General features: G+C 42.8%; 2 protein-coding genes across 5 annotated transcripts; both read right to left on the bottom strand.

Annotated features, from left to right (window-relative positions):
• Nucleotides 1-425: 425 nt before the first annotated feature.
• LOC311258304 (uncharacterized protein) lies at nucleotides 426-7,692 on the bottom strand. Of its 3 annotated transcripts, none has more exons than XM_084354462.1 (6): nucleotides 7,325-7,692; nucleotides 7,111-7,203; nucleotides 1,595-1,863; nucleotides 1,345-1,365; nucleotides 734-845; nucleotides 426-604 (listed from the first exon to the last, which is right to left on the bottom strand). In XM_084354462.1, exons 3-6 carry the CDS (start codon nucleotides 1,860-1,862, stop codon nucleotides 520-522), a joined length of 486 nt encoding a protein of 161 aa, XP_084210588.1. In that variant the 5' UTR covers nucleotide 1,863; nucleotides 7,111-7,203; nucleotides 7,325-7,692; the 3' UTR covers nucleotides 426-519. The 3 variants fall into 3 exon arrangements, with proteins under 3 accessions (XP_084210588.1, XP_084210587.1, XP_084210586.1); XM_084354461.1 differs by having other exon boundaries at nucleotides 7,334-7,692; XM_084354460.1 differs by having other exon boundaries at nucleotides 7,111-7,692.
• A 3,444-nt stretch (nucleotides 7,693-11,136) lies between these two features.
• On the bottom strand, nucleotides 11,137-23,488 carry orc1 (origin recognition complex, subunit 1). Of its 2 annotated transcripts, XM_084355969.1 has the most exons (18): nucleotides 23,232-23,488; nucleotides 21,772-21,899; nucleotides 21,520-21,689; nucleotides 20,400-20,832; nucleotides 19,408-19,675; nucleotides 18,773-18,898; nucleotides 18,477-18,539; nucleotides 18,016-18,123; nucleotides 17,667-17,922; nucleotides 17,468-17,574; nucleotides 17,225-17,326; nucleotides 15,999-16,170; nucleotides 15,317-15,424; nucleotides 13,823-13,972; nucleotides 12,628-12,747; nucleotides 12,370-12,539; nucleotides 12,197-12,284; nucleotides 11,137-11,519 (listed from the first exon to the last, which is right to left on the bottom strand). In XM_084355969.1, exons 1-18 carry the CDS (start codon nucleotides 23,324-23,326, stop codon nucleotides 11,325-11,327), a joined length of 2,859 nt encoding a protein of 952 aa, XP_084212095.1. In that variant the 5' UTR covers nucleotides 23,327-23,488; the 3' UTR covers nucleotides 11,137-11,324. The 2 variants fall into 2 exon arrangements, with proteins under 2 accessions (XP_084212095.1, XP_084212096.1); XM_084355970.1 differs by lacking the exon at nucleotides 18,773-18,898.
• Nucleotides 23,489-24,273: the final 785 nt, after the last annotated feature.

The raw sequence follows: 24,273 nt of genomic DNA, 5'->3' as shown, positions 1-24,273 counted from the left end.
ACGACGTCACTAACGAGCCTGTTGGCTGTGACGTCACTAACGAGCCTGTTGGCTGTGTCATCTTTATAATGACGTATTTTCAGTCTGACGTTTCATTAGTTTGATGACAGACTGACAAACATCATCTGTGCGATTCATGACACAATTCAAACAGGATCAATACATCTTTCTCTCTTCATTCACTACCAGACAAAGATTTATCAATAAGGTCCATGAACAGGAAGGGGCGGGGCTTCGGCTCTGTATTTCATTTGTGAATGGAGACACAGATACTTTTAAAAATATAATCTTCCAAGTCAAAGTCAATTAAAGTCTCAGTTTGTCATCAAACTAATGAAATATCAGACTGTGAAATATATATATATATATATATATATATATACACAGCTACTGTAGATCTGTAAGATATCACACGAGCTCACTGCTCTTTTTATCTGGTTTTATTGACAATAGCAAATAGAGTGAGTGCTGCTACAGATGGATGGATATATATATATTATTTTATCGACTTTAAAAAAGTTAAGGTGAGGTCTTCAGCAAAGCTTCTTGCTTCACGGCAGCGAGGGGAAAGGATTCAGCTTCCTGATGCGTCTGGGTTTCGTCTCTGTGAACACAGGAAGGTTTGACAATAAATCATCAAGCTAACATACAGAACAACAACATGATGCATCTTAATGATAAAATAACACTGATGACTCATGTTCAAATACCACTAAACTACAACTACACGTACCTGCTCTGCTCCTCTGGTTTACGGAAGCATTTCCAATAAAAACACACCACAAAGATGATGAGGAAAAGGGCGAGGAGGGTGATGGCCACGGGCAGATGCCACTGTGGAGCATCTGTGAGACACAGAGGGAACAGACAGGCGGTTTGAGTCCGTCTTTAAACAACCTAAACATCACACACTGACACCAAACATTCACAGACACGGACTCAATACAACATGAAACATGAACCACAGAATGACTAAAACTATCAGCAGCTCATCAAACACAAGCATCACAGGATAAAAACTAAAGGTTAGTCACTTAAACTTTTTACACATCAGTTTTTAAAGACTGTTATAAACTCTGAAACGCTGAAATGTGTTGGTTAACGTTTAAATTAGTTCATAGTGTGACGTGAAGTGTTTAAAATAGATCTCTCTCTCTCTCTGGCCATTCGATTTGCAATCATCTCAAATACATATCGTTACAGATTAAATAAAAGAATTAAGTCATCGCTGAAATTCACATTAGAAGGTCCGTGCACACCAACCAGTTAACAAAAGTTAACAAACAAAAACAGTTTTTTGGGGGAAAAGAAAAAGTGTGTGAAGAATGACTGAGTGACGCTCACCATCAGAGAGTTTGGGGCAATCTGTAATGAAACAGACACACAGTTAAACATCACAGCAATGACAAAGATCCCCTCCACACATGAAAAATCTCTTTTGTGTGTCTGATTTGTCGATTTTGCAGAAAAAATCCCCTGATTAGTTAATATCACAAATGATGCTCGTAAAGAAAAAGAAAGTGTAGCGTTACGTGCACTGCTACTACTCTGAAACCACCAGGATGCCGTGGGCAGGAGTGTGAGCGCTTCTTACCGCTCTTGGAGATTTTGATGTGGTGCTCTCCAGCCTCCATCGTCAGGTCCACGCCGTCTTTCAGTTTACGGCAGACGGCGTACACGACCTTGTCGAGACAGACGGTGCACCCTGTCTCGAGAGGGAGGGAGGACGAGGAACAGTGGGGGAGAGGCTGATCCTGAACATCCTCAATACTTCTGCTCCAGAAATCTCCCTGGTCAACCTTGAAGTCATACAGTATGGTGGCATTCACTGCAGCTGGAACGGAAGAGTTATAGCAGTCCATTCTGAGAGACGGAGGGAAGACGGGAAGGAGAAAAGTTCCCATTAAAACATCAACAGACTGAATCAGAAGCTGACAGTGTGCGTACACCAACACCTCCAAAGAAATGACTCCCAAAATGACTAATGTGTCTTCTACGATGTAGTACACATGATTTATAGCAGCATGACAGACGTGACGCTGCTGTTTAAGTGGTTTACTGCACTCGAATGTTACCTGGTCTTAGTTATCTGACTTTTCAGAGTAAACCAGTTAGATTAAAGGTGCGGTTTGTGTTTGTATTGACAAAGCATCAGTTTTATGACGAGTTGGGAGTGAGACTCAAAAATCAACCTTTCTTACAAATAGGTCCTTTAAACATCATCAGGTGCATATCCTGATGTTTTCATTCTCTCACACACAAAGGTCATTTAATTCTTAAAGGCTGTTACCTCGAAGAAACCTTCATGTTTTTTTGGTTCAATGTGATCTTCTTAACTTAACATACATTGTTTTGGTGACATAGGACCAGCTGAGTCAGACATGAAAAGTTTCCACAGTACTGACAATGAATTTTCTCACAAAATCACATGTGGTAACAGATCTATACAGCTGTGTGTAGCTACAGTACTCTGGTTACAGATATTTTTTACACAATTATCTGATTGGAGGAAACAATGTGTGGACTCTGGTGTCAGGTTCATCTAAAGGTGTCCTTTAAAGTAATTATCTTGAAGAATTTCGTGTAAATAAATATCTGTTTAGTCACTATCTATTGCTATCTATTATGAGGTAACACAATGATATTTGAGCCGTGGCATTTGCTGTGATATCAAAGATGCAGACTGGGCGCACAGTTAGTTATTTCTCGACAGTGCAGATGACACCACACCACATGTTTTACTTTCGAAATCCACCACACTGTTGAGTTGATGTTTGACTTGTAGGTTGAATTCCTAGAAAGAAAGATCGTTGAAGGGACTTTACTTTCTAAGAATTGCCTGCCTCAGTGAGGTCGACACACACATACAGTACATTTAATTTGTAGACGTGTCCTGGGACATATTATGTGATGTGTGTGTAACTTTATACATCTCAGAAGCAAATATTTTATTATTTTATCAAACAGCTTTGAAGAAGTGAGTTCAACTTCTTTATGAACAAATGTTTAATTTTATCAGATGATCAGGTTTCAAATCAGCAACAACTCAACAGTCCTGACTTCACTGTGAGGGCAGTAATATCATCTGCCTCTCAGAGTCAATAAAAAACAGATCAAAGTAGAAGTGAAATGTTGGAAATGTATTCGACTTGTCAGATATTGTGCAGATCTAGTGAAGCTCACCGTCTTTGTTCCCTTTTCTCTGATCGTCTGGTTGTACACAGAGAGTCTTAACCAAGGCTGCAGCTTTGTGGAGTTATGTGAAACTGAGGTCTGGTGCAGAGAGACTTCTCACACACTTTGACATTTATCATTTGAACCAACAAAATCTTCTGTTGCGGTGACGGGGGAAAAAAAAAAAAAAGCTCGACAGCAGTTGTGTTATTACTTACAGAACGGTACTTTCATGCCCTGTGTGTGTGTGAAGGGCTTGTGTGTACAACAAGTGCACAAGTACACTAAAGCAAGATCTGAACCCACACAAAATGATGACACGATGATCATGTGCACATCAGGGTAATACATGTGTTCACGTATGTCACGTATGTTCACGAGTCATTTTGTAATTAATTTCTCTCACTCACTAAGAAAACCCCCTTGTTCCTGGCAGATGTGCTGACAGGAAATGAGTGACTATTACCAAGATTTTCCAGTACTGAGGGGCGTGGTGCTTTGTGGTCAACTAAGGTACCCCAAACAAGACGTGCACACACACACGGTCACAGTGTGAATCAATTGACCACCACTTCTATTAAAACTGGGCGATGTGAGAAAACCAGATATACTCCTAAAAGGTTCTCTGCAAAAACGTAGAGAGATTTGGACCCTTCTCAGAACGAGAGTTTACAAATCCATCATCCATTTTCGTTTCCCCCTTATTTTTCTTTACTCAGTAACTTAATGTACAGTATACCTCTCTTCTGTGATCCTTGGTTGGGAAAACAATTCATTGGACACTTGTCCTTGTGATAATCTGGACTTGAGGGGACACGTGGGCATGGCTGGGCGGATGGCTGAGTTGAGTGGGAGGGAATTATTCAGATAATGCTGCAGATCTACGATGTGTACATTAGGATGTCAAATCAGCTGCAAACAAATGTACGATATGCAATGAAAAATCAATAAAAACTGTTAAAAGAAAAAGAAAAAATTGAGCGATGTCTGCCAAATTGGCATATGACGATGTCTTCAGTGAAACACTGTGATGGGCGATGACATCGTTGCAGAGGTTGTTTAATAGCATAAAACAACGTTGGCCGATAAGCCGAGGAAGCTAAGAAACTGTAAAAACGTCACGACTGAGAGAAACAGCAGCCCGCGGGAAAAAACAAACACTGCTGTCACAAATTTAACTGATTGTCTTAAACCTAAGTGAGCTGGTGTAATAACAAAATAATAAACTATTTTATGAACAATCAGATTTAAAAAAATAAAAAAATAAAACAGATTCCAACAATCAGTAAAATGTTGAATATCAGATCTGTTAAAGGTGTAATCTGTAAGAAAAGTAGATTTTTGAGTCTGCAAACTGCAAAACCTGGGATGGCAGCCGACGCCTTCATATTTGCTTGTATGTTACTCAAAGCATGAGTTGATGTTGTGAAACATCTTTTATCATTCGTCTGTTTTGGTTTCAGTCATAATTTGACCTTCAACACGATCGTGTCATTCATCTACTCGATCTGTGACAGGACTTGACACAAAGATTTTATTGTAACCAGATGCAGTTAAACACTCAGCTCTCTATAACGAGTTTGTTAGTGTTCTCATCTGGTTATACTTTATGAACAGTCTGTTAAATTACATCAAATTAAATATATACATTTTATATTAAATATATAAAAATGTATATATATTTATATATACATTTATATTTATATACATTATATACCTATAATGTAGCCTATAATGACATGACTAAAATCTGTTTCTATGCCTTTTTATTTTAGTCTACAGAACAAGGAGTGATTCAACAGTGTAAATTAATGTGCGCTCGGAGGATCAGGCTTCATCATGAGGCTCATTTCAGTCACACAGACTGAACAGAGAGCTTATAGTAACCTACGTATTGAACACACAGAGCCTATATTAATATGGTCATGTTGGTGTGGATGGGTTCTTAAAAAAACATGAAACGCTTCACTTCGTCACCACCTTCTGCATTTCATCGCCGGTTACTTATCTTTTAAGAAACCAATATAACAATGATATAATAATAAACTATATTTACATAGCACCTTTAAAAACAGAGTTTACTAAACTGCTTCACCCAGCAAGCAAGAGGAGGAAAAACGAACAGAAGGTGTAAAAACAGAAAAGGACAATATGGGTCATGACAGGTAAAAAGTGATAAAACAGGCAAAAGTCACGGAAAAGGTCATGATGCAAGTAAAGAGATGCATAAAAGAATAAAATCAGTAAAGGACGATGAGAAGAAGAAGACATCACATCAGAGGAATGAAGAACAGATAAAACATTCAGAGGAGTAAAAAAAAAAATTATAAATAGATTAAAAATGAACAAAAGCAAATAATAAATAATAAAAACAGATCAACAGACTGCGAGCAGGAGGAAAGTCATGAAGCAAGTCTGAAAAAGTTAAAAGTGCCTCAGAAGCTCAAACTGACTCATCATCGATCACTGTTTGCATCCTGTTTCTGCAAATGTCCATTAACAGAGAGAAACTGAGAGAAACAGCAGCCCGCGGGAAAAAACAAACACTGCTGTCACAAATTTAACTGATTGTCTTAAACCTAAGTGAGCTGGTGTAATAACAAAATAATAAACTATTTTATGAACAATCAGATTTAAAAAAATAAATAAATAAATAAATAAAAGATTCCAACAATCAGTAAAATGTTGAATATCAGATCTGTTAAAGGTGTAATCTGTAAGAAAAGTAGATTTTTGAGTCTGCAAACTGCAAAACCTGGGATGGCAGCCGACGCCTTCATATTTGCTTGTATGTTACTCAAAGCATGAGTTGATGTTGTGAAACATCTTTTATCATTCGTCTGTTTTGGTCTCAGTCATAATTTGACCTTCAACACGATCGTGTCATTCATCTACTCGATCTGTGTCAGGACTTGACACAAAGATTTTATTGTAACCAGATGCAGTTAAACGCTCAGCTCTCTATAACGAGTTTGTTAGTGTTCTCATCTGGTTATACTTTATGAACAGTCTGTTAAATTACATCAAATTAAATATATACATTTTATATTAAATATATAAAAATGTATATATATTTATATATACATTTATATTTATATACATTATATACCTATAATGTAGCCTATAATGACATGACTAAAATCTGTTTCTATGCCTTTTTATTTTAGTCTACAGAACAAGGAGTGATTCAATAGTGTAAATTAATGTGCGCTCGGAGGATCAGGCTTCATCATGAGCTCATTTCAGTCACACAGACTGAACAGAGAGCTTATAGTAACCTACGTATTGAACACACAGAGCCTATATTAATATGGTCATGTTGGTGTGGATGGGTTCTTAAAAAAACATGAAACGCTTCACTTTGTCACCACCTTCTGCATTTCATCGCCGGTTACTTATCTTTTAAGAAACCAATATAACAATGATATAATAATAAACTATATTTACATAGCACCTTTAAAAACAGAGTTTACTAAACTGCTTCACCCAGCAAGCAAGAGGAGGAAAAACGAACAGAAGGTGTAAAAACAGAAAAGGACAATATGGGTCATTACAGGTAAAAAGTGATAAAACAGGCAAAAGTCACGGAAAAGGTCATGATGCAAGTAAAGAGATGCATAAAAGAATAAAATCAGTAAAGGACGATGAGAAGAAGAAGACATCACATCAGAGGAATGAAGAACAGATAAAACATTCAGAGGAGTAAAAAAAAAAATTATAAATAGATTAAAAATGAACAAAAGCAAATAATAAATAATAATAAAACAGATCAACAGACTGCGAGCAGGAGGAAAGTCATGAAGCAAGTCTGAAACTGACTCATCAGCAATCACATATCAGTGCATCGGTGTTTCTGCAAATGTCCATTAACAATATAATTATACATGAAAAGAAGAAAAGAAAAAGATGTAAGAAGCCACATTAAGGTGAACTCACCCTGGGATGGAGACGCCCCTGCTTCTTGATGGAGACTGTCTGAATTAGGAGAGGGCAGTTTTTATCTGGTCCAGGAGGAGCGCGATGAAACACCTGCCCACACGGAAGTAACGGCATCACTTCTCAAACACACAGAGCTGCTGTGAACTGCGTTTCAGGCAGAACACGCAGACCCTGAACGCATCTGTAAAACTCCGTGAAACAGAAACTAAACTTCACAAACTGTCTGAGTCGGAGGACAAAACAAGTCCGCCCCACTCGTCTCCATCTCCCGCCGAAGGTCTGCGACACGAATCCGTTTGAAAACGTCCCGCAGCGGCAGCGAGCCGAGCCGAGCCGAGCCGAACCGCAGGTCCACATCTTAGAAGACAAGAGACACTTCTGTTGTGTTGCTGATGAAGAGTGTCCGTGTAGTTGTAGATCATAGCGTACTTGCCAACCTTGTGTTTCCTCCGCTCACCCGCCATGTCTCTTCTCCTTCTCCTGTTCTGATTGCCGCGCTCGAGTTCGAGGTGTAACCGTTATTATTGTCCGGCCGGAAACGGTTTGGTGTAGCAACATTGTTGTCTCGGTGGAAATCGGGAGAAATTCGTGAGAATGGTGCCCCCGGAAGATTTTCAGAACAGGTGATGTGCAACAAGTGTTGTGCCAGTGTGAGCGGGGGCGTGTCGTGATAACTGAACAGGTCCTCCACTCAACAAATATAGAGAAATGTCCCACAAAGCAACGTCACAGGACCAAACATAAAAATACCGCAGTTATTCCTGCAGAAGTGTCTGCCCGACCGACTCTTCGTCACATTTCTGCCCGAAAAACAGCGTCTGTCCCCGGGCAGAAAACTTCAGACAGGCCGCTGGAAATTCTCGCGCGCCGGTCGGCAACCGGCTCTGTAGTCACACTCACACACACACACACACACACACACACACACACACACACACACTCACTTTATTTCTTCTTTTTATTTTATTTTGTAGTGACGCGTTAAGTATCTGTACCGGCTAACCCGGAAGTTAGCAGACTTGGATTATCGCCAAAAATAATCTGTGTCTCAAACAACTTTATGATCCTTCCAGGTTTTGTTGGTCCAGATAATCTTCACAGATTAACAGCACTTTGGTGGTTTATGAAGCGTAAATTAAATCTCTGGCAGTAAACAGCTTAGTTTATAGACACTTGTTAGCAGCTGCTGTTTTTAACACACGCCGGAGCTTTATACTTAAACTGTGGGACATTTAATGATGATGATGTGTTTATGTGGCAGAACAACAAAAAAACAAGAGCTTATTTCAGACACTTAACTGAAAACCAGGTTCACAGATGAAGTCTTCAGCTAAACAACTGAAGTAGCTGCAGACTTGTTTTTGTTTTGTTTTTTAATCTCCAAAACTCCATTAAAACTTTGCAGAATTAGCTGTTAGCACTTCCTGTTTGCAGAGTACTCATGTATATACACACAACTGTCACTCGATTACGTTGATGGTGAAGAAAACTTAAAAACATGATGTTTCTAAGGCAAGTTCTGCACATGAGAGGAGGATTTCTGAAGTCAGGTGAAGTCTCGTCGTCCACAGAACATTTCTGGAGCTTCACAGTAAAACAGAGTTGCAGCGTTCTGCTGAACAGCTGAAGCAGCTGGAGATGATTTAAACATCAGATGTCTCCAAACAGCTCGTCTGCTGTGATCCAAGTCTGCAGAAGCCCCGAGATCACAACCTGATCTGAGGAGATGTTATTTACACCCTGGACGTGTGGTCCACCAGCTTCAGACTGGGTTTCATCCCAGCAGTGAAGATTTCAGCTTTAAAATGGGTGTAAATTATGTTTTTTAAGACATTTTGGGATTTGGAGCTTCTGGAGTCTTGGGTCTTGGGTCTTGAGTCCTGAGTCAGACTTCACTGACGTCTCACTGCCATGGGGGCGACGTAGATGATGACTGGATTTTCAGTTTTCGGTGAACTATTCCCTTAAAGCGAGCAGCTGAGAGCAACACCCGTGAGAATAACACGATTATTTGTGCTGTCAACAGTGTAATTAAAATACAATGGACAATATCAAGTCAAGGATCAATCAACAAAGACAACATTTAGCAAAGGGGATTTGAGATGATGTTTACCTCGAATCTCTGGTAAACAGACCTGAGTTTTTAAGCACTATGTGTTATATTCATTTCAGTATTCCTCCTGTCTGGGTGTTGTCGTGGTCACGCTGAGGTACTGAACTGTGTCTGCCATAACTCGTATTGTAGAATAGAAAAGCAGTGAGAGGTCCAGTTCTCCAGAACGTTTCCGGTTCCAACAAAGACTGTATTCATGATTCCTCCCACTCAGACATGAAACATGATGAGACATGTTCACACTCAGGTCGCACTTCCTGTTTCTGAATGTGTTGGTCTGAATTTACTTTTGAAATCCAAAACAGTTATTTTTTAATGAAAGTGTTAAATTGCTTATTATTAAACTGTCATTGAACTTTGCACACTTATCTTGTAATCGCTCAGGTTGTAAAACAATTACATCAATGTCTTAGACTTAGTCTATTAATAAAGGATCATCTCTCCATGGTAGTATAGTTGTATTAGCTACTCTGCAGATTCAGTTTGTTAATACAAAATAAAATAAAAAGTGTGATGTATTAATATAGGTTACGCTTCCCTTCAGCTGTCAGTAGTATCGAGGCTGTGATTGTGAAGCCGTAATGAAACCTCCAGTTTCTTTAATGAGCAATAACATTGAGAATTCATCGGCCTGTGAGTCAGAGCTCCTCTGTAGCTACAGTAAAGGTTAAAAATAGATTCCTTAGAGATTAATAACGTGACTGCGTTGGTTCAAACGATAGATTACAGATTTACAGATGACAAATAGTAAATACACGAAGCTCAGCCCTGGATACGACTCGATGACAGTGAGCTTCACTAGATCTGCACAATATCTGACAAGTCGAATACATTTCCAACATTTCACTTCTCTTTTGATCTGGTTTTTATTGACTCAGAGGCAGATATTACTGCCCTCACAGTGAAGTCAGGACTGTTGAGCTGTTGCTGATTTCAAACCTGATCATCTGATAAGATTTAACATTTGTTCATAAAGAAGTTGAATTCACTTTGATAAAATTATAAAATATTTGCTTCCGAGATGTATAAAGTTACACACACATCACACAATATGTCCCAGGACTTTAAATTAAATGTACTGTATGTGCGTGTGGACCTCACTGTGGCCGACAGTTCTTGAGAAATGAAACGATGAACAGAAACAGGTGAAGTCCTCCCACCGTCTGTCTTTCTAGGAATTGAACCCACAAATCTAGAAACTCAACAGAGTGCGTTTGGTTTCAAATGTGAGTCAAATTCCCAGTTGTGAGAAGCACAAACTGAACGAGACTTCTGCCTCACAACAGTTACTCATCTCGTTAGCCATTTTCACCTGAAGCTACAGCTGGTGCCATAAACAACAACTGTTACAGCAGCCCAGCTAATCAGCTGAGATCTGAGGAGGTGCTGTAAACTCAGAGGTGTGTGTGTGTGCAGCAGTCAATAAACTCCTCGTCTCTAATGACATGCTGTCCCACATTCGTTTTAAATATGAATTCGGAAGGCAGCCAAATTGTTACATACTGCACCGTTGAGTACATGTATTGTACTGTAGAAAATTAGTTTTGATACTCGAGTACATTTAATATCAGATACTTTTACTGTATTACTACTCGTATGGGCGACTTCCATGTAGAGTGGTAACTAAAATCATTAAGGCTTAATCTTCTACGATTGTCTAAGTTCGACTGCATCTTCTCCATGTCCTCTCATATTTTCAGATTGATCTCCTTCCTGAAGTCTCTCTGGTTTTGTCCCGACACCACAGTGAGATTGACGAAGAGTCGACAAAATGGCTGCCCTCACCACACTGAGTTTAAGAAGCAGAAGAGAGTATTTGTGAACCTTCAGTTCTGCCTCTCAGGCTGCGTACGGGCTGACCTGCAGACACTGCTCAGGTGTTAAATAAATAAAATAAGGAGTGCCGTTGCTGTTCTTTGGGTAGATTTTATTTCTACAGTGAATATTCTCCCAAAAAGAGGCTAAAACTAAAAACCAATCACAGATAAGACAAATTAAGCACAGTGCACATTGTGGAAAATATGCAAATACAACATTATCAATCACGAAGTATCAGGTATCTATAATATTTACAGACAGCCTGAAGAGGGTCTCCCCTTCAGTCGGCCTTCAGGGCGAAGAGCACGTCGTCCTGGCTGACGTTGAGCCGGACGCGCTGCAGGACTCCCAGGCGGCTCGGCTCCAGCAGCAGCAACCTGCAGGCCCCCAGACGCTGACACACGGCCAGGCCCTCCGACACGCTGATGGGCTGCAGACCTTCCACCCGACACAGAGCCTGGTGCTGCACGAACACCTGACAGTCCAGACAGAGGGGAAACTGCATGAGTACAGATCAATACCACAGACACATTTACCACAATGAATCCACACTGTCGAACATGTGAGCGCAAACAGCGGAAATAACAGCTAGACAGGAAGTGACATCACGACGGTGGCTTCACAACACAAAAGAGTGAACAGGTGAGTCAAGTGTTTTTTCAAGGTTGTTTGCTTCTTTCCTCGTCACAGATGTTCATTTATAACTTCTGCAAAGACAAACTCCAGAGTGGTGGTTGATGGTCTGCACTTCTAGTTGTTATTCCCTCCACCGACGTTTCACCTGTGTCCGTTTACTGGTTTGTTGGTTTGTCAGCAGGATTACACAAAAACTACTGAACAGATTTCCACCAAACGTGGATAGAGGACGAGTCTGAGCCCAGAAAAAAAGGCCATTATTGTTTGCTGATCCATTCTGAAATTAAATTAATTAAAGAGTATGGTCGAGACATGGATCTGGAAAGGATAGATAGATAGATAGATAGATAGATAGATAGAATTTGATGATCTTATGGTGACGCTGTATGATTGGTGTAAAGTTTATACTGATACAGGGCTGTAGAGCTTGATATTTGATTAGGCTTGATTGAATTAAAGGGGTGAACTGGGCCTTGGCGGAGGTATGCGCTCTACTGAGCCTACTTTGGTCTTTACCTGTTGGAACGTGGCCTCCTCCAATCCCAGCCTCCTAAACTCAGCGATGACGGCCCGGAGGAAGAGCTGCTCCTGCAGCGACGCGCACCTGAACACACACACACACATTAGTCACTTCATGTCGTCACAAATCCATCAGTGTATCAAGAACGCGACCGGAGCGAGACCCTCACTTGATGGCAGTGATGTAGGCGGACGAAAACATCTCGTTCAGCGCCTCCATCACGTGACTCATCCCCACCAATCCTGTGGCAGAAGGCTCGGCGGCAGAGTGCTCGCAGATCTCCGTGGCCCTGCGACAGATGTCCAGACATCGGCGAGCGTCGCCCGACAGCGCGGCCACCTGCGAGAGGAGGAGGACGGTGAGCGTACAGAGCTGTGGATGAGCACATGTCAGGTGAGACGGCGTGATAGACGTCCTGGTCAGTTACCTTCCTGGACACCAGCTGGAGAGCGTCCTGCTCGAAGGCCTTCACCTTGTTCAGCCTCGACATGATGATCTGCTGCAGCTGTTTGAAGCTGTACGGCTGGAAAGACATCCTCGTCAAACCCTGAAACATTCACACAAACAGAGCGTCAAGTACAAGTGTGGATTTTTTTTCTTCATTTTTTTATAAATGAACCTGTGTTTTTCCATCTGTGTTAAAGTTGCATGAAGCCATATTTAAACGTTTACTCAAATAATAGAGTTTAAGGAGCTGCTCGCAGTCGCAGCCGCGTTAATCGGCACAGAACAGATCGAGCCAGACAGAAATAAAATAATTAAAATAAGACACCAGGTGCAGACTCAGAAACATTAACAATAAATAAACTTAAAACAGACAAATAACGAAACAATCCAACTACATGGCCTACTCAACCACAGCAGAGGCACAAAAGGACAACTGACAAAATCAACTCAGTTGAACACAATCACGCCGGCAGGACACGTCTGAAACGCTCCCAGTGAGATAAGAAGCTACGTGGAGGACGCCAGCTAACACAGACGTGCTGGAAAAGCTGCTGAGTCACTTCCAACAACAATAAAGGTTAGAGGTTATAGATGACGTCTGCATGAGCACCACACAGAATAACAGTTTACACCCCTGTTATGATGTCCGTTTTAGAATTGATTTTAAGATTCTGCTGATTACTTTTTAAAGCTCGTCGGTCTTTCCCCAAGTTACATAGTAGAAATGCTGATTTCCATATGAGCCTTTTCGCAGCCTTAGATCCTTCTGGTCGTCCCAAAGTCAAGGCTCAAAACAAAGGGCGACCGCACCGTCAGGATCCGTTGACTTTGGAACGAGCCACCTGAGATAAGGTTCACAGAATGAGCCTTTAATTAACAATCTATTTATTGGCCTTTATTCTTTTTACGGCCCGTAATCTTTTTGATCTGTTCTTAATTCAATCCTTCAACGTGTGATCACTCGTATTGTCTAGTTTTAACTCATCTCAGACTAGACTTCCTTGTGTTCGACTGGACTGTTCCCGATAACAATATTAATAATTAACGTGACGTGGACCCAGACGAGCAGCAGAAAGAAAATCAATGGATGGATTAAACTTTGCTGAACTGGACACGGTGCCTCCCAGCAGCGTCTGCTGCAGGTCTGATGTTTCAGCCTCCTGCAGCTCCCTCACCAGTCTGCTGGCCACTCTGTTGATCATGATCCTCTCCGGCAGGTCCATGGTGTTGGCGATGGTCAGCACCACCAGGCGGGCGTGACGCCGCGTCGGCCAGTCGAACAGGTTGTACATCACGTTCTGCTTCCTGGTCCATAACAGGTCCAACTGCACGACACGAAGGGTTAAAGAGGGTTAATAAACATGAAACATTCAGCGGACACAAGATGAGCTGAACAGTGAATCCTTCTTTTACTTCAATATCAGAAGAAAAATGTGTAGAATTATCAAAATCACAACAAGATTAACTGACAACATGAATCATACTGTTGTAAACTAGATCTTCTCCTCAGGTTGTTCTTCTGCATTAATATTCCCCCGTCACCTGCAGCGTTTCTCCGAGGGTCACGGTGAGAATCTATTTAGGACTACTTTTGCAAAGTAGACGCCATGACCCTCTGGGGGCTCCATAGTTTCTTCATCTGATTTAGTTTTAGACCTTAAAACATATTTAGGAGAATCATGAAGAGAATCAGCCCTGATGACGCTGCCATCGTTGGTTTTATGTCCCGACAAACTACAGACACGCAACAATTACAGACACGAGATTGAAATTCAGAGGAAGTGTTCAGAAATAGAGATCGCTCGTCTCTGAATTTGTCAAACTGAAACAATTCACACCCACTTGTGGTCATGTCTATCGTCAGATTATACAGTGTGACACGCGAGTGATTTAACTTCAGTACCAACTCTCGCTTTATATTTTTGTTTTTATTCTGTGATGGAAATCAGCTCTTTCCTTCCGGTCGTCTCTGGTGACTTTAACGGGCTTTAAGATAATAAAGTTCACTTTGAGGAAGAATATCAACTTTCCAGTTGTCTTTATTTTCAGGGAGATTTTTTTATAAAGCATTTAGAGCAAGAAATGTTTGTTTACGTCGATTATATGTTTCATAAAAGCTATTTTATGTTATTCTATATTCATTTTAATGGCAACAAACCTCATGTTCAGACTCAAACCACCAACATGTGAGTGTGTCCCTCAGCACAGTCTGACTTCCTGTTTGTGGCTCTCAGCGCTGAACATCTTTAACACACCTCACGGGCCTTTTAAGGTTTTTATTTCACTGACTTTCATCCAGAACCAAATCACTTCTAGATGTGACAGATGGTGGTGGCTGGTGAAAAAAAAATCATTAACAACTATTTAAATAAGTGAAAGCTGTAAATGATCCGTAGGGTCTCTCGGATGTTCAGGACAAATTTCAACCCAATCTGGTGAAAGATTAGTGAGGCGAGGTTCTGAACACACATACAAGGAATCACCAAACTCATACTCAGAACTTAAAAAGTATCTGGAGCACAGCTGGAGGACTCTGCACGGTGCCATGAACTGAACAGTTTCTGGAAAAGTTCTGGATATTGTGTGAGCTGTCGTGGAACGATCCTTTTGTGATTTACATATATTTGTAATACTTGTGTAGCCGTTAATAGAAGAAACAGAGCTCTTACTTCGTCCACCAGCAGAACCGTGGTCTCCTTCCTGGGTGCCGGGTTGCTGAATCTCTTCTCCAGCAGAGCTGCAGCGTGGTCCGCTGTGGCCTTCTGACCCGTCAGTTTCTGCAGAGACGAGACCGAGCGGTCAGTGAACACAACGGACTCCTATAACTAAAGAAACGAACCGACGCTCGTCTCCTCCGGAGTCAGATGAGAAGATGGTTTCAGGTTCAGTACAGAGACGAGTTTAGCCTAGCTTAGCACAAAGACTGTAGGCAGATGGAAACTGCTAGCCTAGCTCTACCAACAGAGAACACATATGTTTTCTCACAGCTGCTGAATTTTTCTTTAAAAATTCACCTTATTCTGCTAAATTTGGGAGACTCCCAAGAGACAGATGTCAAAGAGTCTGTGCAGCAGGTTTGGACGTTCAGTAAAGTAGTTGTGTGTCAGGTTTGACTGCTTTGATGACAGCAGACTGAATATATAACAGTTATGATGCTGATCAACAACAGAACATGTTTGTTTGCTTGACTTGTCAAAGGGTTTTGGATCCAAAGAGCTAAAAAAAAAAAAGCAACAAAGCTTTATTATTTTGTGTGAATAAATTTGCATTTCCACCAGGATCTGTTTCCACATGAAACCTTAAATCCTGATCTGGTCTGTGGAGCTGCTCAGGTGTGTCCTCCGCTCTCACCTGCAGGATCTGGACGTAGGCCTGATGAGGATCCGTCATCTTCATCCCGTTGATCTCGATGAAGTGGAACGGAGGGATCTCGTCCACGTCGGCCGCGTGCTGCAGACAGCGCATCACCTCGTGCACCGTGGCCGTCTTCCCCGTGCCGGGCACACCTGAGATGTACATACACCTGAGACAGAAACAACAACAATCATTTCTGTCTTTGAATCAAACGCTGCATCGGTTTAAAGCTCCTGAATGAAAAGAGACTTTACTGAGGAAGCTTCGGCCGAGGTGAGATTTTTTATTATCATTAGGAGATAAATGACGTTACTGGAGCTAAAATACTTCAATTAATCATTTTATTCAATTATCAAACAAAGATTTGTGGCGTTTCATCGTCTCAATTTAACGTGGCAGCCCGAGGAACTGCAGCTATTAAAAAGAAAAGACATGAAGTTAAATCACTGGACCAAAAACAATAACTGAACTTTCATTTATTGGAGGATAACTAGAAGCAGCAGCTGCACCGAAACTTAACTCCTAACAAAACTTTTTGATGAAGAAACTGGAACAAAACACAGAAATCATTTGATAAGTAGCTGCCTCAATGTACACAGAAGATAATCACTAATCCTCAAGATTTTACAGAGAAAAATCTGAAGTGGAAGCTACAAAAGCTAAAGCTAACCCACCAACTGTCAGCTTGGATCTGCCTCAGTGGACTGAAACAAGTCTGAAAAACAAAGGACTTCCTGTTTCTTTCTGTGGGGAGGACTTGACATTTTTATATTTATCTACGAAAACATCCTAAAACTTGTCACTAGGGAAGAGGCGCAGCAGCCAGTGTCTGTTTTCAGAGCACGCCGCCATTTTTTGTGCGGTCGCTTCGAGTTGAAAATCTCTCAACTTCTCAGAAAAGCTCTGGTGACGTCACTGTCGTTCCTTTTCGTTTTCCTGGCTGAGTCATTCACCCACAGCCTCCCTGATCTGCGGTCGCAATGTCAAATTAAAAAGTGAACAGGCCAAGAGGACGCATCAAGACTTTATCAGCTGACAGTGAAGGATCTGTTTAGCTGTCAGACTGAAGGCCATCAGACCGTCACACTCACACTGATCAGAGGTGGAGCGAGACTGCGTCCCCATCCCACCTCTGTGACCTTCACACAGACGGTGAGGCGGAATAACGGACCGAGATCCACGTGAGACTAAAGACCGGACCAGCGTCAGGTTCTGGATCTTACCCTCCTGTTCCATCGATGATCTTGCTCTCCACGAAGCTGTAGATGTCCTGAAACTCCTGCTCCCTGCAGGGCAGAGACTCCGGCACCGAGGACACGTGCAGCCTGAACACACAAGCACACACATTAACACACAACAAGTGTGTAGACCGTCTGCTCGCCTCCCTCAGTCACACTAACAGAAGGTTAAAGGAATAGTTCAATGCAGCAAAGTCCTCCACTTGAATCAGAGGCCAGAGGTCTCACCTCGTTCGGGCCTCCTCCAGAACGTTAGCAGGCTGTCGGACCGGCAGCGACCTGCTGGGGATGCTGGGAGTGGCGCGGTGAGGAGTCCGTGGCGTGCCGGGTGCGATCTGTCAAACAGGAAACGGTCAGAGGAGACGAGGTGAGGACAAAGAAGCAGTGAGCAGCTTCTCTCAGATTTGGAGGATTTCAGGACTTTCACCTTCTTGTTGGGAGTTTTTCGTGGCGTTCTGGTCGAGGAGCGAGTTTTCTGCTTCGAGCGAGGAGTACGAGGCCCCGACGCAGCATGTCGGCCCTTTTTCGACACTATCTCCTCGTCACTGTCCATCGCTGCCTCCTCGTCCTCCTCGCCGTCGTCCTCGCTGCTGCTCTGCAGCTCCTTCTTGGAGGGAACGAACTCGTCCTCGTCCTCGTCCTCTCCGTCTGAGTCCAGGTCCTGCTGGTTCTCCAGGAGATTCCTGATCAAACAGACAGTGAAGCTCAGAACTCTGAGGACCCAGAAACCTTCTGCAACAATCAGCTGATCAGACATGATGTCCTGACACACTCACAGCTGTTTTCTGATGCGAGACGACACCAGCTGGGCCGACTTCCTCTTGGAGCTCCTCGGGGTGGTGGCGCCCGGCAGCATCGGAGAGTTTTCATGATCCACTTCGGCCCTGAACACATCACACAGCCACAGAGGGAGGAGGAGCACGTTTAATCTGAATGTTAGGACTGATTTCTGATCGTCAGCTGGAACAAGAAAAAATATTTTAACTGGTGGAAAAACAGTCGAGCTGACAGGATTTAAAATAAGTCTTTGTCCTCGTTCCTGTGGTGTCAATAAAGAAACTAAAGTGAGACTCTTGTCTGAATGTCCACTAGTTTTCAACAGATCAGATATTTAAATATAGATATGTATGATACAGCCTCAGTGTCTTTGTCTCATGAGATGAGATAATAATAATAATAATAATAATAATAATAATAATAATAATAATAATGAGTAAACGTGTCTGAATGTACTCACAGGACTCCCAGGGCCGGCTCCTTCAGGATTTTCGGTTCCTTCTTCCGAGAAGGAGTGGTCGCTCTGTTTGAAGACATCACCATGATTAGCTCGAGAACAATCGACCCACTCACTCAGTCACTCATCAATAATCATTGTGTGACAGTTTACACCAAGTGTGACACCAGCTGTGCAGACTCACACCTCACATGACTGAAAACAGAAAACCACCACAGGAGTGAAGATCTTCTCCTTGTTGCTCTCCAGGACTCAAAGATATATTATTCAAACCACCAGGCCTCCAGTGTCTGACTCACGTCTGCCCCCTGGTGGTATAATTTCTCCTCGGCGTGCCTTTCCTTCTTCTCGGCGTCTTAACCGAGCCGCTCGGTAACCCTGCCTCCATCACATCTCCCCGCTGAGGACTTTTATCCAACAGCTCCCTGAAAGAGGCGCCGGTCAGTCTGAGCTCTGAACCAGTCGGGCTGTTTTTTAACCGCTTTGACTTCAAACGACAAATTAACTCTGGTTGAGGACACACACCTGTCCACAGGGCTGACAGAGGTCAGGTGTTTACATGCCACAGTACATCTATATATACAGATATCAGGTCTCGAGACTAACGATGTCCTGTTGTTCGTTTGGGACGAACAGATCTTCAGGACGAAAAGGATTTCTGTATGTACGAGTGTGGATAATAAATGGTTAATGACAAACTGAACTTTACACTCTTTTTTAAGATGAAATCTTCACTGGAGCTGCTGAGTTAAAGCAGAAGCGCACAGCTCCCACAGCAACAACAGTAAACCTTGACGCTGGGTGTGGGCTCCTCCAGTTAACCCTCTAATAATAGATTAGATCAGTTCTGGTGCGTTAAAGCCGCGTGTCGACCTGCCGACATTAAAACTCTACACTGAGGACGATGTGACGGCGTGATGGTGTCGACTCTGACCTGCTGGAGTCGCCTCTGGCAGCCGACGGAGGACTCATCTCAGAGAGAGAGCACTTGTTGAGGACGACGGTGGCAGGCTTCAGGGAGAAGGCGCCCACAGCGGCGGGCGCCCTGCGGGCCTTACTGAGGGGGGTGAGGCTGTGGGTGAGGGGCAGGGCCTGAGGGGGAGAGGACGACAGCCCCTGAGCCAACATCACCCCCGACTCCAGCTCCTCGTCCAGCAGCTGGCTCAGGACATCCTCGCAGATCATCGACTTCTTGTCCGGACCTGCCGACAGGAAACATGACCTCATGACGTCATCAACCAGCAGAGTGATGTCATTCATCATCAGATAATCAAATAATTAATAACATGATAAAGGATAGTTTCACAGAGGAAATGAGACTTTATTTGTTCTAGAATCAGATCTTAAAATGACGACAGAGAGAAACGACCTCTCTGAAACTAAAATATGATTTAATAAAATGTCTCCTCATATTATCGTGGATGTTGTTTGTTTAACTGTCAGAACAGTCGCACAAAAGCTTTGTGAATTAAATTAACTGCAGATCTTTTAAAGGCTCCGTCGTCAACAAAGTGACGCCGCTCTGGATCAATGCATCAGTTTAAGTTCAATCAAAGTTCTTGTTGTTCAGTCATGATAATGAGAGTTAGTGGTGACACACTTTACTGCCTCGGCCCAGTTACAGTTATTTAAGTGTTGTTTCTTTACTTTTAAGAGCTGAAAGAGCTTTTTCTGAAATGTGCAGATGATGTCAACTCATCGGCTGCAGGCACCTGAACTGAATCAATGGCAGACTTTGTGATATCTGCAGTTATTGTATCGTTGTCAGAAGAATCATTTTAATCAGGAGACCACAAGACTCTTCGTCTCCTGTCAGACATGACAAAGAAAAGCAGCAGAGAAGAAGCTGGAACAATGTTCTGACACCTCCTCTGTCTTCTCTATAACCAGTAGAGGAGTCGGTGTGTAACTAGTTGTTCGACTCACCGCTGAGCTCCAGCTTCTTGCGGACGCCGGGCGTCCTGGCCGTGGCGTCCCTCCTCTTGGCGCTCAGACATTTCGATGCTGACAGTTTGGTGGCGGAGTGCAGCGACTCGGCTTCAGCGGCGCCGGCCTTCCCCGCGCTCATCGTGGCTCTGCCGTGTCTCACTTCCCCCGACATCGCCCGCCGCATGACGGCAAAGTCCGGAGTCGGCAGGGCGCGTCGAGAGGCGCCTCGAGACGCCGGAGCCGCCGCGAGTGGGGAGCAGGGGGGCGAGGGGGGGAGGGAGGGTTTGGGACAGGGAGGAGGGGAGGACGCTGGAGCCGAGGCCTCAGACTCCACCTCTCTGAAGGTCTTGGAGTCCCAGGACAGCTTCACGTACAGAGTGTCTTTGTCGCAAGAGTCCGGGAACGGAGCTGCTCCGTCCAGGTGCCTCACCTGAGGCGGAGGAACAGGAAGTTAAAGGAACAGTTCACCCAAATATGAACATTAAAGCACCGGATGTGACTCGGGACCAGAAGTCTTTAGTTTTAAACTAACGAGTTTAAAACTTCTTTGCTGTCCTTGTGTGGATGTGAGGAGTTCTGTTTCCTGTGTTTGTTCGTGGACTCCAGGAAGAGTCGTAGTTAAACCCAGCGAGCAATAAAACACACTTTAGACTTGTGTCATGTGAAGTCTGAACTCTTTTTAAACTTTTTATTCCTTCTCCTGCTCTCAGTCCATTTATCTGTTCTCATTTCTCTCATGTGACGTCGTCTTCTTACCGTCCTTTATTATTTATCTCTTTATTTGCGTTACTTTGTGATTTTGCCTGTTTCATCACTTTTATTCCTTTAACTTGTAGTGACTCATTAACTTGTTGTGTTTCTACACTTTCTGTTGTGTCCTCTTGTTTTAACACACTTTCTTTCTTCTTTGTGTTTGTTCTATATAAATTCCTCCCTGAGTTTCCTCCTCCAAACTGTTTTTAAAGATGCTACATAAGTAAAGTTTATTATTATTATCATCCATCATTGCTGGATGTTTCTCCTGTGAGTGAATGAGTTGAAAAGCGAACTCGTCCGTCTCAGAAATAAACATCAGGAGTATTTTCACGTTATTCAGACGAAGGCGAGCGTCCCTCACCTGCACAGGTCTGAGGATGGAGTCGGCGTCGACCTCGTCGTCACAGCGTCCCTGATAGTAGAAGATCTCCTGAGGGTGAGGCTCTCTGCCCAGCAGCTTCAGCTTGCTCAAGGGCACTTCAGAAACGCGGACGAACCACTGAACCACTGCCTTGTTCTGCGTCCCGCTCTCTGAAACACAACGAGACAAGACGTTCAGCGACGAGTCCTCGAGGACGAGTCGAGCGAAGCGTCCGTCAGAGGAAAGACTCACCGTCACCGAACAGTTTGACCACTTTGGCCACGTACGGGTTGTCTTCATCGTCTCCCTCGATCAGGATGTGTTGGCCCGTGCTAATGATGGTGGTCCTCGGGAGACCCTCCACACTGATGGCCAACGAGCTGAGGCACAGAGACAGAGAAGAGACGCCCGTCCAGTTTGAAATCAGAGGGAAACGCTGGTAACTGATGACTGAACAACACATGATACTGGAAGACGTCACTTTGGGATCTGGGACTTTAAAGACAATTAATTAATTAATCAAGAAAATAATCTGCAGATTTATCAAAAATGAAGATTATATTTTGATGCAGCTCAGAGAAAAACTGCAACTATTCACATGAAAGAGGTTAAAACTAGTTAATTTAGATCATCATATTATTTGAATCAGGGAGAAACGCTGCTTTGTGCCAGATAAAAGTAAAGTAATCATTTACTTAAGATCAAAGATTCATTAACTATTAAAGTTTGCATGCTGCTGATCAATTAAAGGACTAACTGTTTCCTGTTTACATGTTTTTGGACAAATATTGTGTTTTCCTTCTGACAGCAGGTGTGAGAGGAGGAAATGTGTGAATTTATTAATTTAATATAGAAAGTGTATTTGTTCCAACATCTCTCAGACACGTTAAAGTAGTAAAATAAGACGTAAAACACATTGAAAGAGAATCACACGACTATTTAAAACGATGTTGGCTGAACAGAGTAAAAGTGTTAAAATACATTTAAAAAGGAGAATAAATAGAGGAAAGTTCATTTATGGAGCTTTTCATTCACATGTGAGACTTTCAGTTAAAATAATGAATAAATAACAGCTTTGATAAATCTGTGTCGTGTTGCACAGATATCCGCTGAAGTTAGCATGCTAACCAGCTAGCCCCGGCCCGCCCTGGTCCCCGAGCTCGCAGTCAAACCTGCTAGCTGCACGGCTAACTGAGCTAAACAGCTAACAGCAGCTACACGTCCCTCTGGTGATGTGCTGCCCTGTTTGTTCTCAGTGTGAATCTGACAGGTGGACAATCATCACACATCCTCCTTTAACACTTTAACACACATGGATTGTATTAATGTGTGTGCTGCTGATGAGTCATTAATTAATGAACTACTTGTGTTTAAGAAGTTTTATGAAGCTTTGTCTTTTGGCGGCGGGAGAATAAAGGCTGAGGAGGAAGTGTGTGAATTTAAACGGATGAAGAGATTTAATAAGTTTTTAAAAGCAGTAAAATAACAGAAGACATTAACACGAGGTTCAAACAAACACACACAATCCAGTTAAATTATAGATGAGCTAAAACAAAATGAGACATATTTAAAACCTGATAGTAAAACTTCCTGCATGTGACAGAATAAGAGGGCAGAGGTGAATCTGAGGTGTTGATTGATCAGAGGAACTGATCGATCAGTGATCAGCAGCAGGATTTAACATTAAACACGTGAATCAGACAGAAACTCACCGGTACTCGTGTGTCTTCAGCTTCCTGTTGAAGCTCAGCGGCTCTCCGCACCAGCGGTACACCCGCCTGAGCCTCCGCCTGGTGGGGTACTTCATCCTGTGAGCTCGGCCCGATCAGTGATCGATACAGATATCACACCTGCGTCCCGGAGAGAGCCGCTCACCTGCTGCGACCCACAGCCCGGGCCGGAGACAGCGAGAGTCCAGAGACGGTCTGCAGACGGCGGCCAGGCGAGCTGAGACAACACCGCATTTCGCGCGAAAATTACGTCGTTTCCGTTTTTTTCTTCTTCTTGAGATTTAATGAGGAACTGAAGACCGGAGCACAGCGCCGCCTACCGGACCGGAAGTGTTGTGATTCTGAGTTCATGAGTTTATTCTGGATGTTCAGCCTGTGTGTGTGTGTGTGTGTGTGTGTGTGTGTGTGTGTGTGTGTGCGCGTGCGTGTGTGTACATACACATATATACAAATATATAATAAAATAGATATATAAAACAATTGTGTATATATTATATATTCATGTATGTGTATATATGTATGTATACATACATATATACACACATACATATATGTATATGTAAGTGTGTGTGTATATATATGTATGTATACATACATATATACACACATACATATATGTATATGTATGTGTGTGTGTGTGTATATATATATATGTATATGTATATATATATGATGACATGCCGAGCTGTATGTGAGGAGGAAGCCAGACATCGACTCACTGATTCACATCACCAGGGTCGACAGCAGCAACATCAGGATGTCATTCAGACTAGATAAGTGGGTCCAAGGGTTTCGAAGAGCAGGAAGATGATCAGAACTGAACGGGTTGAACTACCAGAGCCTCTGGACCAGAGGCAACACAGCAGATGTTGACAGCTCAAGTACCAACACAGAGTGAGACGAGTCCTGAGACTCAGCTGAATGCTCCTGGATCTTCCTCCAACATGTTTCACTGTGGGCTTGAGACACTGTGGTACCGTCCTCCCACCTGGTCGTCTCCTCGAACACACCTTCTGTCGCTGAC

This window comes from Pagrus pagrus, assembly GCF_965226575.1.
Source record: "Pagrus pagrus genome assembly, chromosome: 6".
In the NCBI taxonomy this organism is placed as follows: Eukaryota; Metazoa; Chordata; class Actinopteri; order Spariformes; family Sparidae; genus Pagrus; species Pagrus pagrus.
This window is presented reverse-complemented; position numbering and strand designations above follow the sequence as displayed.